This window comes from Anas platyrhynchos, chromosome 2, assembly GCF_047663525.1.
Source record: "Anas platyrhynchos isolate ZD024472 breed Pekin duck chromosome 2, IASCAAS_PekinDuck_T2T, whole genome shotgun sequence".
Taxonomy (NCBI): Eukaryota; Metazoa; Chordata; class Aves; order Anseriformes; family Anatidae; genus Anas; species Anas platyrhynchos.
This window is the reverse complement of record NC_092588.1, coordinates 85591278-85607231: the sequence shown is the minus strand read 5'-3', so window position 1 is coordinate 85607231 and position 15954 is coordinate 85591278. Positions and strand designations below refer to the sequence as shown.

Below are 15954 nucleotides of genomic sequence, written 5' to 3'. Positions count from 1 at the left end.
TTTTGATCTGATGAACTAGAATCTAATTTAAGATTTCTGGGAGGTAGTTGTGAAGCATGTAAAATAAAAAATTTAAAAAAAAAAAAAAAGAAGATGAGAGGAATACTATATGATCACTATTATATCTGTAATAAAATCAATAAAAATCATGTGGGCTGAATAAATATTACATGCATATAAAGAGAAGTCACTGATGACACAGCAGGCTGTATATGTTCCTTCCACTGCTGGCAGTAACACCCGTAGTTGAACAGTTAGAGGTCTTGGAAACCATCCTAGCTGTTAGTATGTGTGATGGTAGCCTTCATGCCTTGCAGCAAGGTGCAAAGCCTTGGCATTTTGCAGCACAATGTTGTTTAGTTGTGCAAATTTTGTGCAGGAAGAGCACTTGCCAACAACCGCTGTGCCAGCTCTATTGACGTAGGCCCTGTTCATGGTATAAGGTGCTATTCTGAATCTGAAAAAGGGTTTGCATTCTATATATATGTTTGAAACTGCTTGTAAAAACAAGCTTTCAGAAGGGCTGTCTTTGGTATTGTGGGTTTCTTTCCTGAGGATAGGACACAGAGATGTATGTAATCCATCCTGCTCTGTTTACTCACTTGACTGCAGTTAAAGACTGCAGTCTTTAAATATCTTACATGAAGGGCTTCTTTCTCCTGCCACCCCTTCACAGCAGAGGGTGGCTGTAGCCTGTATAACCAGGGCTCACAAAAGTAACTAGACCATAAAGGTCAACAAACAGAATTCCAAAAGGTGGATATTTACATCACAGGCATTTAATTTGTAAAAGAATCATGTAAACACGATGCCGTTTTTCAAACCGAGAATTTTGCATTGCTATAAATAATAAGAAAATATAAAGAAAAGTAGCAAGCATTACAAATTTGAAATACCTGTCCTGGTTTGGCATTTTCACATACAGATGTCTCATATGGAACTGAAATTTCAGGAGGAAACTCGTTGACATCCAAGACGTTTATTATAACGTCGACTTTGCTGGTTAATAATGGGTTACCTATAAATAATTTTTAGGAGAAAAGCATTAAGGAATGCTATTTATGTTTGTTGTCATCACCAGTGCCCATGAGCTGTCATAATATGTTTTGATCACAGTATGATGACTTCTAAAAATCCTTGACTTCCATTTATTTCTGATTTGTACTAAGCAGAAATCAGAAGCAAGCTTCTTATCATTTTTTACCAGACTCTGATCCATTAATGTTCATGAAGTAAGGAATCAATCAACATGATTATGTTTATCAGAGCATGATTTACAGAATTTGAAACTTCACGTGTAATTATAGGTGCAAACTTTTCTCAGATCACTTTTCATGGAGTCTTTGGAAAATACTTCCAATGATTAAAACTGAATTCTGTTTTCCACAATGGATTGCAGAAAATCAATATTATCTAGCCACTGTTTGCATCTCCAATATATTAAGGAGGTAAGTGGAGCATACTCATTTATTAGATGCAGAAAAGTGAGAGAGAAAGATTACAAAGAAAAAGAAAAGAAAAAAAACTTGCTGAAAACCAGTGGTAAATTTAGCAGTGAAACATATAGAACTAAGATTCAACTCAGATTATCAAGCTATGTCAAAACATATTTGTTTAGCTGCATAAATATTTGGAAGGACCAAATAGTCTTGTGCAAAATAAATGCTAAAAAATAGTATATATTCTGCTTCTGTTCATTGTCTTACTAACACAGATAAGTATAATTTATTAAGCTGATATAATGTAGTCACTAGATATATTTTATAAAAAAGATTACCTGCAAATTCAATGTCCAATGGAAAGGAGATACAAATTCAATACCAAGCAGATAAAATTCTCTTTTACTCTTGTTATGCTGAGATGCCTTGGATGACAGCAGATACATAGAAAAGGATAATATAATTATCCTTTTGAATTTAAAGGGTGGCAGTGACTACACAGACACAGTTAGTTATTCAAGAAATCTATGCCATGAAGCTAGGTGGTGTAGAAATGACAGCATGGGGTCATGGTTAAGAACAAGAACAGTTTTCTTGAATCTTCAGACATAACTGAACGGTTTAAATTGCAGCAGCTGCTAACTTTGTAATTTGTATAAACCTGTGCAAATCTATTGTTTATTACTAACAAGGCAGGGGGCAAAGTCTCTTCTCAGGCCAACAATACCTTACAACTCAGCATGCAGAAATTCATTGTAGCACTTGTCAAAATCGTACGTGATTTCTTTCCTGTTCTTAGGAACTACTAAAGGAAATGTTTTCAAGAGGCTTCTGCCAAAGCAAAAAGGCTTTTCAAAGTGATTTCCCAGTTAAGTAGCAGTGGTTGCAAGTAAAAGCATGCTTTACTTGTTTACAAGTAGTGGGCAAACTGACCATCTTACATATTCACTTGAAATCTTAAAAATACCACTACCAAAATCCCACCGTATTTGTAGTTCCTTCCTGTGATCCTGTCTAATTAGTATAGAAATCTGACCATTGTTTTCTGTGCTCTTTGAGCCCACAGTCGTTTCCAAGTTATCACCAGCCCTACATTCAGAAGGTGTCTGGAAAAAGGCTTTGTGCAGTATGACTGTGGACAGGACTTGTTCCGGGAACAGGGCAGGGATTGTTTAGGTGCCAGAAGAAATCTAGATCACTTGCCACAGTTGAACTGGTTCCTTTGAACTGACAGGAAACAAAAAAGTACTAAGACGCTATTTTTTGTCAGTAGAGGGCAGGACTCCAACTCTGAATATAAGTTGGAGTACTGAGCAGGTCAAGTTCAAAAACATACTGGCAGAAACCGAACCTAAAATCTTGAAACTTCCCTGCTTGCAGTGCCCCCTGCAGAACCCAGCAACTCCCACAGAGTAACGTGGGCTTTTCTTCAGATTTTCCACATTCATTCTAAGGTTTAAAGCTGAGCAGCCAGAGTTCAGTATATATTCTGAAGACACATGAGAGGTTAATGCATTGCTGTGAAAGTACAGGTGTAGATAGGTTTGTTTTTTTTTCATTTCTTTATAGGAATACATTAAAAATGTCCTTCCAGTAGAAGCATGAATATATTCAAAATTCATACGTGTACAAAATATACAAAGAATTACCATTTTGCCTTCTCTCATAATCACTGCAGCAAGCTTTGCAAATATACATGAATATCTGTATACTTTTTGCATCTGTTTCTCAGAAAATAAATTAGACCATCAATGAGATTCTTTGAAAAGTTTATATATCTTTCTGCCAACTATTTTTACAAGATAGATGTTTTTCTTGCAAAAATCAAACATGGAAATAAACAGAGTTACTACAGCATAAGATGGAGCTAATTCTGGGTTTCACATTATGGTTTGTTTCATTTTCTTTCTGGTTTGCAGTGATATTAGTGTAACTAGTCATGTATACAAAGGAAGACTGCCAGAAGACTGTATACAGCTTTGAATTCACATATGATTACAAAGACTTGTAATACTTGATGTGAACAAGGACAGAGAATTACATTTCAAATACCACTTCACAGAGTTGACCTCATTTTTCTCTGTTTTTCTTTTATTTGCTGTTTTATTCTGAAAATCAAATAATTCTGAGCCCAGTGAGCACAGTAGTGATATGCATGCTGGTGTCAGTGAGTGAGTCACTGAAAACATCTGCTTATGCCTTTTAAACCCATATTACACAGAAGAGAAGGCAAGTGGTTAAATCATTAGCATAGTAATTAAAAGGCAGATTTCAGGTTTCAATCCTGCTTATATGATACAGGCAAATTAATTAGCTTCTCTCTTCCTCATTTTTCCTATCTGTCCTATCCACTGACAACCTTGCTTCCTTCTTTTGCTTGACTACCCTAACATCTTTACAGCAATAGAAAATACTTTTACAAATAAGCTTGTTCAAATCTAAGATATCTGAGAAAACATATGCTGATCATTGAGGAGAACTGGTGATTCCTTAGTCCGACCTATAGTATTAAGGAAGAGGATAAACTCCATCTTGAGATTTAAGCTTATGTTTCTTAAGCACTCACAAAACTTGAACCTAGAGTTACAGGAGTTGGGAAGATGATATGGACAGAAAGGATTATGCATACTTTATATTTATTTTCAACCATAACCATAGCCTTGAGGATGGGAAACCAGAAGTAAGATCTTTATGCTAACCTCTTTTACCTCTTTTTTATCTCTTTTGTAAGATGCAAAAACTATTTCCTTCTTTGGTAATTAAGCAGGACACCAGGGAACTTACTGAGCACTGGACTGTGGTTATTTCTACTGGTAAGTTCTTACAGCAGTCCTTGGCACATTTTTGTCCTGGGGCAACTAGTGGTCTTGCAGGTGATTCACATTCACATACTGAGAGTTAGTTTGGATGAGGGACCACTCTCAGAGAATCGATTTACATGTGGACACCCTGTTTGGAAGGTAAGAGTATTTGATAGCAAAGAAATGGGCTGCTCAGTGCCAGCTGGCCTTAGTGCGTGGAATAAATGTGAGGCATGTTTAATTCATTAGTTTGGACAGAGTTTATGGGATCAAAAATGTTCAGAAACAAGAAGCATGAAAGCTACTAGGGTATTGATTTACTCTAAGAAGAAAACAAAACCACAATGAAATACATTTTGGGAGAGAAAAGAATTTCAAGTAAAATAGGAGTCTGAAACATCCCTTTCCTTTTTAAGCACTTTTTTTGATACGAAGGCTGTTGTTGTTGTTCTTTTAATTTTTATTTCTATACATGGTTAAGGGACCTTCTGCTTTCAGCTGCCTTTACATCTGTGTCATCATCCATATGTTAGCAGAACAGTCATACACCTCCCAAGAAAGAAGATTTCCACTTTGGGATAAGCTTAAACAAGGGCAAGAATAAAGTTATAGTGTGTTGTGTTACACACAGTAGGCATCCATCACTCTGTGCTGGGTAAACATCTAAGATGTTCTCAACAGTCCATTGTGTTGCTATTTGGAGACAGATTCACAGATCATGTTTAGATCAGGTGTTTGGTATTTTATCAGGGTTAGAAATAAAAATAGCAGTATAATGATACATGGTTGGAGCTGGTCATTGCATAACATGGCTAGAATTACTTTCCTTATCTGAGTTCCCCACATGGAACAAGCTGCTACTGTTCATAAACAAGATATATGGTGTCACTTCTTGCTAATCAGAACTTGCTTTGTCTCTGAGCATACAAGTTGACACAAGCAAGCCTAGAACAAGCAGATTTAATAATTAACTTGTTGCTAAGGCTCTAAGTTTTGCCTCTGTTCAATCTACCAATCTGCACCACATCTGGTGTACATATGAATGAAGTGTCAAGACCTGGAGCTTAGAAAAGAGTACTTTCCGTATATCTTTGTCAAATAAAAATGCAGAATGAGGACAATGGATGTAAAAACATTTACAAATTCCCAAAGAACAATGATTTAAAAAAAAATATATATATATATATAAATAAATATATATTATTTTCTCCTAATAGGCAAGGTCATCAAAGGATACTCTAATATACATAAAGCAATTCTCCTCTGCCTCATTTTTGAGATAGTTTCCTTTTAAAAATACAGCATCTGGTGCTTTTCTGCTAATAAAAGTCAGACTTATCAGCTTATAAGAGAAGTCCAAATGGTACATCCAATTCTACATTTATATTTACGTGTTGTCTGCTGTTATGTTTAGTTATATGAACTGCATGTCATTTGTACCATTTGTGTTGTGAAAGGTAATTTGATTGTTCAGAAATTGTAGTATTACTTTGAGACTCTACTTGCTGTGAGAAGGAAAAAAAATAAAAATGTAACAAGCGTCATCTGCGATTCTTAGAGGGTCTCATTCTGAAGCTACAGAAGCACGTTGGGAACAATCACTAGAAAGCTCCGGTGCTAAGAGACAGACTGTGAGTCTACACAAGCCCACTCATGACCTTGGCATCATTTTCCATATACAAGGGAATGATGGCAAAGCCAATCTAATTTATTTTTTTCTCTAACTTGATGGAGACAAAGCTGGTGGGCCTTGTTTATAGTTGGCCTGGTCTAGAAAAGATAATTTGCAAAATGACCACTGGAAGATATCTAGAAGGTTTTATGGCATTCTTTCAGAGGAAAAAAAATGATGTGAGAAAGCAAAATAAGTAATAGGCATATTAATATTTTGGAGTCTGTTTCTTTTAAATAGCTGAGATCAACAAGAGTTGAAAATACCTAGATAAGAATAAAGTCTATTCCTGGGACAAGTTTATGCAATACTGGGCCAGTCTCCCTGGGTATTTATGTATATGCCAAGGTACTGATCAGTATACTGTTACTGTTATAAGAGATGGTAATTTCAGTGTTTCTGCATCAGCACTGAATAGGTAGCATCTCCTTTTGTAGCAGAACAAATTGCATAATACTGTATTTTTTTCTTCTTTTAATTCAGGTGTTCCCTTTTCATTTTCTTATGCCTTCTTGGCTGTGTGCAGTGTGCCATTTCTCAACCGCCCATGGTTATTTCTGTGCTAGTTCTAGTCAGACAACTGCATATAAATTTTTGAGAGTTTATATACCTCAAATCTTCCATAATTTTACAATATTTGTATTGGAAACAGGTACAGCAATTGTTTTTATTGCTATGTATAATGGTTGATGTATACATATTGGTGTGCTGTGAAATGAGTCACAATTATGTCTCAATGTAAAGTTTTAACTAGGTAATTGTTAAAATTGGAAATTCTGCAGCACAGGCTACCTGCTTCAGCATTACATAAACATTTTATTACTGTATATGTGTTGAGAATGTGCTCATAGAGGTTTTAGTTGACTTAAATTACTTTAGGTAATTAAATAAACAGATTCACACTAAGCTTATTAAATCTGCTGCCTTATTGCAGAAAAATTTTACACTTCTCACACATTCCTTATCCACCAATAAATACTTAAGCTCTAATGAAATGCAGACCATTAAGAGACCTCCTTACTGCATCTACCTGCCTTTCAGTTTCTCTGGAAAGGAAGTGCAGTTCTGCTGGACTTCCTGTCAGTATACACATGCACACGTATCTCCATATACTCAATCGCTTATGATAGTTACCTCTGTCAGTGTATTCCTACTTCAAGCTAATAGAATTCAGGTGTTCATCTGACCGGTGCCCTTGTTATATTTTCAGACTCCAGGGAATGAACATGTAGTTCTCTGGGATACAATTACAACTGAGAATTTCTTTATTTTAAATAATATATGCCTTTTCTATTTCCAAAATCTCCCTCTTCCAGTTAGCAGAATGTATTACTTAAGTCTTAGTGCCAAGCAATACATTGAGGAAAACATGTTCTTTGCTATAGAAACTTGCATTTCTGGACACACAAACAATACAGAATGAATAAGAAACGCATCAGGGATCTCCTTCTACAACCTGTTGATGTCCAAAGTGATACTTTTGTGGCCTTTACACAACTTCTGGATGATCAAAAAACTTGTATTCAAAAGATGATATAAGCCTACAACTCTTTCAGTTTGACAGGATCATGAGGGAGGAATGCTACACACAAGGATAGCAATGAAGAAAGGTGAAGTTACTCAATACAACAAAGGAAGGCAGTTCTTATCCAAAAGTAAAAGCTTTGTGAGAGAAGACACAAAACAAACTAAACCACCACAGATCATACAGGAAAAGAAAACAAGTGGTTAAGCAGAAAGAGTCTTGGACAAAGAGAAAAATCAAAAGCAGAGAGCAAGCAGTCTGATTCATTTAGCGCCTTAATTTATTGGCATGCTATCTTGACTTAATTTTCTCACACTGCTTGTCTGTGAATTGAATGAGTGTTTATATTTTTACATCCTCAGAAAGCACATAGAGTGCCTGTTACTTGACTGACCATATTTCACATTATAAAAGCAGAAATGAGAACAGGAAGGTCCTTGTACAGTCCCCTCTGGTCTTGAACTCTTCATGCCGACAAAACTTTTTTCAGCTTCTGAAGAAACTGTCCCTGAATGAGGACTACTAGAAAACTCTCACTGTACAGACCTGCTTGAACATCACACAGCCTTACAGTGAGTCTGGGAAAATGGTATTTGTTGGGCCTTTCTAAATAATTTCTTAGTAATACATGCACTCTTTACAGCATATTTCTGTTTGAGCACTACATTCTGAAAAAAATGCCACATTAGGATATTAATTCAATTTGTGTCATACTTACTAACTTTACTTGCAATTATAGAGAAATTGTATTGTGCTGTGCTTTCTCTGTCCAGTAATTCATTAGTAGCAATGGTTCCTTCAGTAGCATCTATTGTAAAGTAGCTGTCCACATCATTCTTCCAATCGATGAAGTATCTGTATATGAAAAATGTTAAACAAAGTAGATGCAAATGTGCAATGATTACACTTTTATCATAACAGCAGTCTAGCTGGCTGAAGTTTTGTTATTTTTCTCTTCCCAGCTATTACCATTCTTGCAGGAAGAAGACAGTAAACAATTTATTTATTTATTTATTTTGCAGAGTTAGAATGCTCAAGGGAAAAATGGGATATAATAAAAGATTTAGTACTTCTTATGTTCAGATTATTTGAAAACAGACTCCTGAGAAGTTGACTTCGTCACTTATGTCTGTCACTTTGGAAAATACTAGAGAGGTTTACAGGGGAAAAAAAAAAAGATGTAAAACAGTGCATGCTTAGTGATGAATAGTGAGTCAGATCTGATCTCTTTACGTCCATTTGTTGCTGTGATAGCCTCGATGGGCTTACAGAGAGGTGTCCTAGTGGATGTGTGCAGGCTGTTAGTACAGTCTACTCAGAGGTCCCTCACCTAAGGGATGTTGGAAGAATTACAGTATGGAAGGTAGAGAACACTATGCTTATTCCCCCCCACATATAAAGGTGCAAAGGCTCTTTGTCTTTTGGAAGAATAAACAGATCTTTCATTGGGGCTGTGAGGAACAGGGCAGTATTATTGGTTCCTTATTCTCCTTAGGACTTTTTGTCAAGTAAGTACAAACATAGAACAGGTTCAAAACTCAAAATTTACACAGATTTGTTATTTTTCCCTGGCAAGGACTTAATAGAAAGAAGAGATGTGCTTGTAAATGTAGCCACTTAAAAGCAATCTGATAATTATTCCGAAACCATTTCCATTAAATGCTAATTAATTTGAAAGTCTATTTTCTCATTTGATGCCACTGTTTGTAGTCATAACAGAATAATTTTTCTGATGCAGTGCCGCCAGCAACTAATTTCCTTTTCATTGCTAGTCTCTTCATACCTAGATGATGTTTCATAAAAACTAGGCAGGATGAAAGAGACAAACACATTTTTGAGCAGTAGGCAACAAGAAAAAAATGACACTCAACAGTAGCTACATTTAGAAGATCATAAAGGCCAGAGGACCATGTCTATGATACCTTGTTGCATGTAGACCAGTGAGAACAAGGGTAAAATACAGTATTTCCTTCTCTGATTAGTATGATTTACAGAAAGAATGTATAGGGAACGTAATGATAAATACAATGTTCACTGCTGTAGAAGGAAGCAACATTAGAAAGGTATATATGGCATATTCCCTTAGATTGGGACTCATAAATGCTAACAGTTCAAGAAGACTTAAATAGTAGAAAAAAAATCATAAAAAAAAAAATCACAAGTAAGGTACTATGCTCCTTTTGAGACATTTTGTTTAAACAAAATCATAAAATGCTATCTATAGATAAAATAGTTTACTTCAGTTGACAGTCGTCATTACCAGTTCATTGCTTTATCCGAAAAAACTCAGAAATGTATCCTTTTACATAACCGAGAAGGCACATTTTCTTGAGCATGATAATATTGCCTACCCATGTTTGTAATTTCAATTTCATTGTTCAATATTTAGTTGACATAAAAATTATTAAAATTAAATAAGCCATTTATTAGAATCATCATTAGACTGAGATACTCTTTCAGGAACAGTAAAATCACTATTTCATGCTTTTCATGTTTAATAGATTATAATTTCTTTTGAAATTAAATATGTAACCATGCACAAATAAGTGGGATCAAAGTATGAGAAAGTAACTTGGCTTATCTTCCCCCCATGGAAGATGAGCTTTATCTAAATACTCTACACACAACAGTACGAGTTGAGTTCAGGCACAAAGATTTGTAGAATCAGAATCTCATAGCCTACCTGCAAGCATTCACACAGGTGGTTAACTTCATGCATAAGTCTAACCTCCCAACACGCCTACTTCTAAATGCAGTATCAATGGGATCAATGTCCAAAATAAGCATTGCAAGACTAGCACAACTCTAATGGTAGAGTACCTCTTGGCTTCAATTGAAGTGGGATCAGTGGGAATGGAACAGTGTAATAGAAAGACTTTTTGGGCTTTTCTTCTAAATTCATTGTCTTCATGTGCATTCATACTGTGGATATTATTGTGCCAGAATTTTTTTTTTTTTTCTTTTTTTATTTTTTTTTCTCTCCACTTTGGTGATATGTTTAAAGACACACCTACCTTCTTTCTTTTTATGGTAAAGAAGGCACATATTGTAAAAATAGGGGTGGAACAGCCAGACATTTCAGACTAGAAGATATATATATCATAAGAAGATACATATATAATGGTATATATTATGATATATATATCATAGTATATATCATAGGATATATATATAAAATCAGACTATGGAGGGAAGGAAGGAGATAGGAGGAAGTACTGGAGATATATTGCCTAAAATACATATTCTTTGAAGAAAAACTGCAAAAAAAAAAAAAAAAAAAGCATCCCTTCTTCTTTTATTTATTGTTCATGTAAAGTACCTGTGAAAAAAATTCAGAGAAGATCCTCTCATAAACAGCTCTTCTGGACATAGAATTGCTCCCAAATACTTTAGTAAATCTGTAAGGCTTAGCAAGAGTGAATGGAGCTTGACAGGCTGCTTTTCAAATGGGAATTTGGGGATCCCAAAGGGAGGTCATTCTGAGGGAAAGCCTTAAAAGAAATGTAGTTTCCTTTTACAGCCCAAAAGCATTCTTTCATACAGTCTGACACTCAGTGTGAGATTTTTCTGTAAGGAGCACAGCAACACTTCTTTTTGTTCCTCAAGAAGACAGAGTTTGGGCCTCCAAAAAAGACAAAGAAAACAAAACAAAACAAAAAATAAATGAAAAAAAAAAAAAAAAAAAAAAGAGAAAAGAGTCTCCAGTCAGAAAAATCTGGAACTTTCCAGAGACAGACCCAGGTATCTGGGACATTAGGACATAAAGTCTGACATTTCTCGTTAGACTGACACAAAGAGTACCACTGTTGAAACACTGCTATTAGGACAGCTGTCTAAATCTTCTAGTCATAGTCTAGCAGTTTGAAGGAACTGAGGCTGGTTTGTTTGACTGCTCAGAGTCCTTGTGAGGCAGGTCATGGTCACTGCATTAATCCCAAGAGGCAGCTCCCTCCTTGAAAAGTTAGGGAGATAATGGCACAGCCTCACATGTTGACATAGGACACAGCAGTAGTAGCTTTCAGAAGCACCTGAACTGTCCTGCCTGGCAGATTTGAGTATGAGACATTGAAAGATAAATTCAATTCATTGTAAGAGCAGAAACTTTGAACTACACATCCCCCAGAATATACTTCTCAGCAGAGGACTGTGTTCAAGATTATATTATTGAATAGTGATTAAGTGTGGAAGGACATGTCTTTGCTAACATTGTTTCAGCCTTCCCAACAATAGCTATATTTGTACATCAAATAGGAGAGAGGAGACAGAACAGAAATATCTGCTTTATAAAGCAATAGGAGACAAGTTTGGAGGACTCTCACCCAGAGTATTCACATAGACACACACTGCCCTCTGAGGAGGTCCAATAACAACTTGCATTCAACCTGGTTAAATGGTGAGGTGGTGTGTGCTTCACAGGGTCTAAAGGAACACTCTCCAAAAAGAGGGCTTACCTCCTTTTAAAGGGGGAAGGACAATGGGGAAGGCTGTGTCTATGCTAGCTGCAGCACATCAAACAGAGTGCTTGATGAAAGTCTGTTGAACACAAGTGACAGCAGCTCACCCCTGTGAGGATAATAGGAACTCTGAGCCACCAAGCAGACAACCTCAGTTGCTTCAGACTGTTATACCATGAATAAAAGATCTGGACAGCTGTCCTGCTGCTGCTACAGAAATGCGCGACAACAGGTCACACCCAGGAGGGATGTTACGTGGCAGTATGCTAAGGAGTCTGTGGGAACCAGGACCTGGGGCATGTTCTCTGGTCCTAAAAATGAAGAAGGGAAGACTTTCCTGCTCAGCAGAGATGGCCTTGAGAACCATGGGGTCCAATTTCACCAGAATAGTGAATGTGAGAAGAGCTCTTGCAAAGATGCAGTCTACACCTTTTGTCACCGATTATATAGTAAGCAGAGAAGGGAAGCATGGGACATCTCAAGCATGACCCTTGAGGTGTCATTAAACTAAAGGCACTCAGACCAAACTTGCTTTTGCTGTGTATCACACATACAGAAAACATCTGAAGGAGTATTCAACTGGAACTGGTGTGAAAAAGGAAAGGAATCACCCAACTCAGTGAACAATGACACATTTAACATTTAATTACTGACTTTTCCTTTTAGTTTACTGTTCAACAAATAAGGAACAGCAATTTCAACCAGCTTTCTAAAAGAAGAAAAGAAAAAAAAAGAAAAAAAAAAGGAGGGAGACATTCCAATAACTTTTATTTTTGTCTCTTGGTTATCCTGTGTCATCCATGGTGTTCATCAGTATGAATTGTCTCGTCTGTATTTCCATTTCTGTTGTGAAACTGTAGCTTAAGCATACCCAAGATAGTGAATCTAAGAAAACCCAAACCATGAATTTTCTATGTATACTCCGAATGGTTTGGATGCTAACTCCAGTTTCAAAGGCATCTTATTACTACAGCTACAGCATGCCAAACCCAGGCATTGGAATGAAGCATTTTAGATGTTAGAAAATTCCTGTGAAATGTGAAGTGTCATTTCTGTGTCATTCTAAGAGAAACTATGTGTTCAACTATGCTTTTTCCAAACCATATTTTTTTCCAACTTAAGTATGCACTTAATGCCTTTCCTTGTAACTGAATCATATTGGAAGGAGCAAAGATCTTTTCTTTCACTTTCTGACTGGTTGGGCTCATTTTAATAATAATTTCCATGAGGTTGCTCTTCTCTTGGGTCACCAGTCCTTTCTGTTTCTCCTCCAGCCACTGCATCATTGCCCAGCCATGCTGGAAAGACCTTATTGCCAGTGGAAGAAAGAGGTGTTTGCAGATCTCAGATGGGCTAAGGCAACTCTGAGATTTCCTGTGGCTCCCTGCAGGCACCTGAGGCAGCAGGTTTCCCTAAGGGAAAACATCCGGGTAAGGGAAAGATGACTTTCTCATTCCAGACTTTTTCATTAGCCTTAAACTGGTTTGTGTAGTATTGCCCACTTGAGAGGCTTTTGTTTTGACCACTTTGAGAGAATTGCTGCTGAAAGTTCTGTTGCTGTGCAGCAAATCAACAATATGTATGAAATGTTAATATGAACAAATAAGCTACTCTGGACTTATTAAGGAATAAAGGAATGAAAGAATTTACAGAAACATGGGCCTTTTTTGTTTAGTGGAGAAAGATCATGGGAATAAACTGGAACAATGACAACAAAAAGACAAAGTTAAAGCTGATTTTCAAAGGAGAGAAGGATAACTGTCCTGGTAATTTCTCTCCAGTAAATGAAGGCTACATTTTGTGTCATATACAATAACAGATCTGTAGGCCTAGATCCTCAGATGTAACTAATAATGTAACTTCATACGTAATGGGTATTTCCTGTAAACTTCCTGATTTATTTTGGGACAGACAAATAACCTAGGTGATAGAGATGCTTTATAACAATATCTTAACTTGTAACAGAGTTCATCTCACATTTTGCTGGTGTAAAGCACATTCCTTACTCTGGTACCTAAAGAGTTAGAATACTGATTTTTGGGAGAGTAATGTTGCAAAGAAAGGTAAGGGATGACAATCTGCTGTAATGTGATAGGTATCTATTTGTGCATGTGATCTTAGATTGTTTAAACAGAGCTACCTGTAATTTTAATTAAAATATTTAACTGTGGGTAAATGAAATTCAGATTTCATGCCAACTTGGGACACTTAAATAACACCTATCATATTAGAAATACTATATGGGAACCTAAAAACATTAGAAACATAAACAGAAGCTAGTAAGAATTGAGAGAAGTTAGGTTTATTTATTTATTTATTTATTTATTTAATTATTTTAAATCTTCAATTAAATAGATGAAAGGAGCATGTAAAAAAAAAAAAAAAAAAGGCAAAAAGGAGTGAGGAACCAGAAGAATGCTGATGAGACTTGAGGTGTGATTTGATTACCTGAAAGTCCAAAGGAATTTTCATCCTTAGCAGATTCATGTACTGTGTCTGAAAATTAATAGATCTCTGCATATAACTAGCTGTCAGGGAAATGGCAGCTCTACAACAGATTTTGGGCATCACATCGCCAGATAGATAACAACAAATCAGAGGGAGCTTATAGAAGATGAAGAAAACTGTCTTGGGTCTAGGCAACCTGAATTATAAGGAAAGATTAAAAGAACTAAAATATGTTTAGCTTGGATAAGAGATGACAAAAGGAAGAAACGATAATGGTCTACAGATAGCTGAAGGGCTTAAACACCAAGAAAGGAAAGGTATTATTCTGTTTGGCACAGAGGAGTGGAAGGTTGAAATTAAGAAAGGAAAAGTGTATGTTATGCAGCAAAATCTTTCTGGCAGTGATGTATATTATGCTGTACGAAAGAGATATGTTATGCATTCTGTCACTTGGCACCACAAAGCTAAGCTGGGTAAAGTAATGGAGACTGTATATCAAGGGAAATTTCTAGAAAGTTGTACTGTATAATCCCATTAGTCCCTGTAATAGTGAAGTCTGTGACACATAAAAAGGAAAACTATCTTCATGCTAACCATACTCAGTTACAAATCCACTCTAAGGTGCAGTTCCAAATATTTCAAATATAAACATAAAAGTTTTTTAAGATTGCAGCTATTAAAAAGTATAGAAACAGAAAATCACTACAACAGTGAGAAACAAGACATTCAGAGCTCAAGTCAAGCCTGAAAAAAAATTAAAATATTAGAGCATGTAATATGTTGAAGTATACAAACAAGTTTGTGTCCTCCAAACTCCTGTCCTGTCACTGAAACTTCCTTGATGCAACTCCTAAATGAGTTATCATTGTATAAATATAAAAACATCACATCACCATATGTACATACACATTTGAAACACTAAGTCAGTTCTTTATTGTCCTGCTGACCTTTGCTCTTCTCAAATGTAAATGCTGGTCTCTTCAGCTCCTGACAGCTGATCACTGGAAGCATCTGTCTTTACAGTCATGACTGAAGAGTCATTGCCATAATTTTGCTAAAGGTACAATCCAGCATTTTTAAAGCAAGTCCTCTCTATACTATGCATACTTAGAGAAGCCATAAAGTTAAAAAATATTTAAAGGTAACAAAATATTTAATTCTCTTGTGCTAAATGATAGTCATCTGAGTTATCTGTTTTTAGGGCTGAATAGGAGAGTTAGATTTCCCAAGTGTTCAGGGCAGCAGCACTGAATCAATCAATACTAAATTACTTTATATTCTTTTTCATGCTGTCATTTGATTTAAAGCTTACCCTTGATTCTGAGCCTTGTGGTTTTCTATTAACTTAAAAATGCTGTCTCACAAAGTTTCACAAGTGCCGTAATGGTAAATATCCTCTTTTTCTCTTCTCTGCAACGTGAGAATATAAAATAAGATGTAATGCCACTACTTGCCTAACAGTAGTGGACAACAGTCTTTGCATATCATTCATGTTGTCCTGTGTTAATACAACCACAAGGTTGTTCTCATATATTTTCAATTGTCCTTTACAAGGTACAATCCATCAACTGTGGTGCTTTATCCATACAAAGTACTATATATATAAAAATTAGAT

The 15954-nt window shown here is 36.0% G+C and overlaps 1 protein-coding gene across 5 annotated transcripts in view; it reads right to left on the bottom strand.

The window, feature by feature from the left end:
* CDH12 (cadherin 12) overlaps positions 1-15954 on the bottom strand; it is a 577613-nt gene that overhangs the window by 14734 nt on the left and 546925 nt on the right. For 4 of the 5 annotated variants that reach the window (XM_027451640.3, XM_038175085.2, XM_072035013.1 and 1 more), the window contains 2 exons: positions 8156-8292; positions 897-1018 (listed from right to left, as the gene is read on the bottom strand). In XM_027451640.3, the coding sequence (XP_027307441.1) occupies positions 897-1018; positions 8156-8292 (259 nt within the window). The remainder of the gene's footprint in view (positions 1-896; positions 1019-8155; positions 8293-15954) is intronic. The other variant, XM_027451645.3, reaches the window with a different exon arrangement.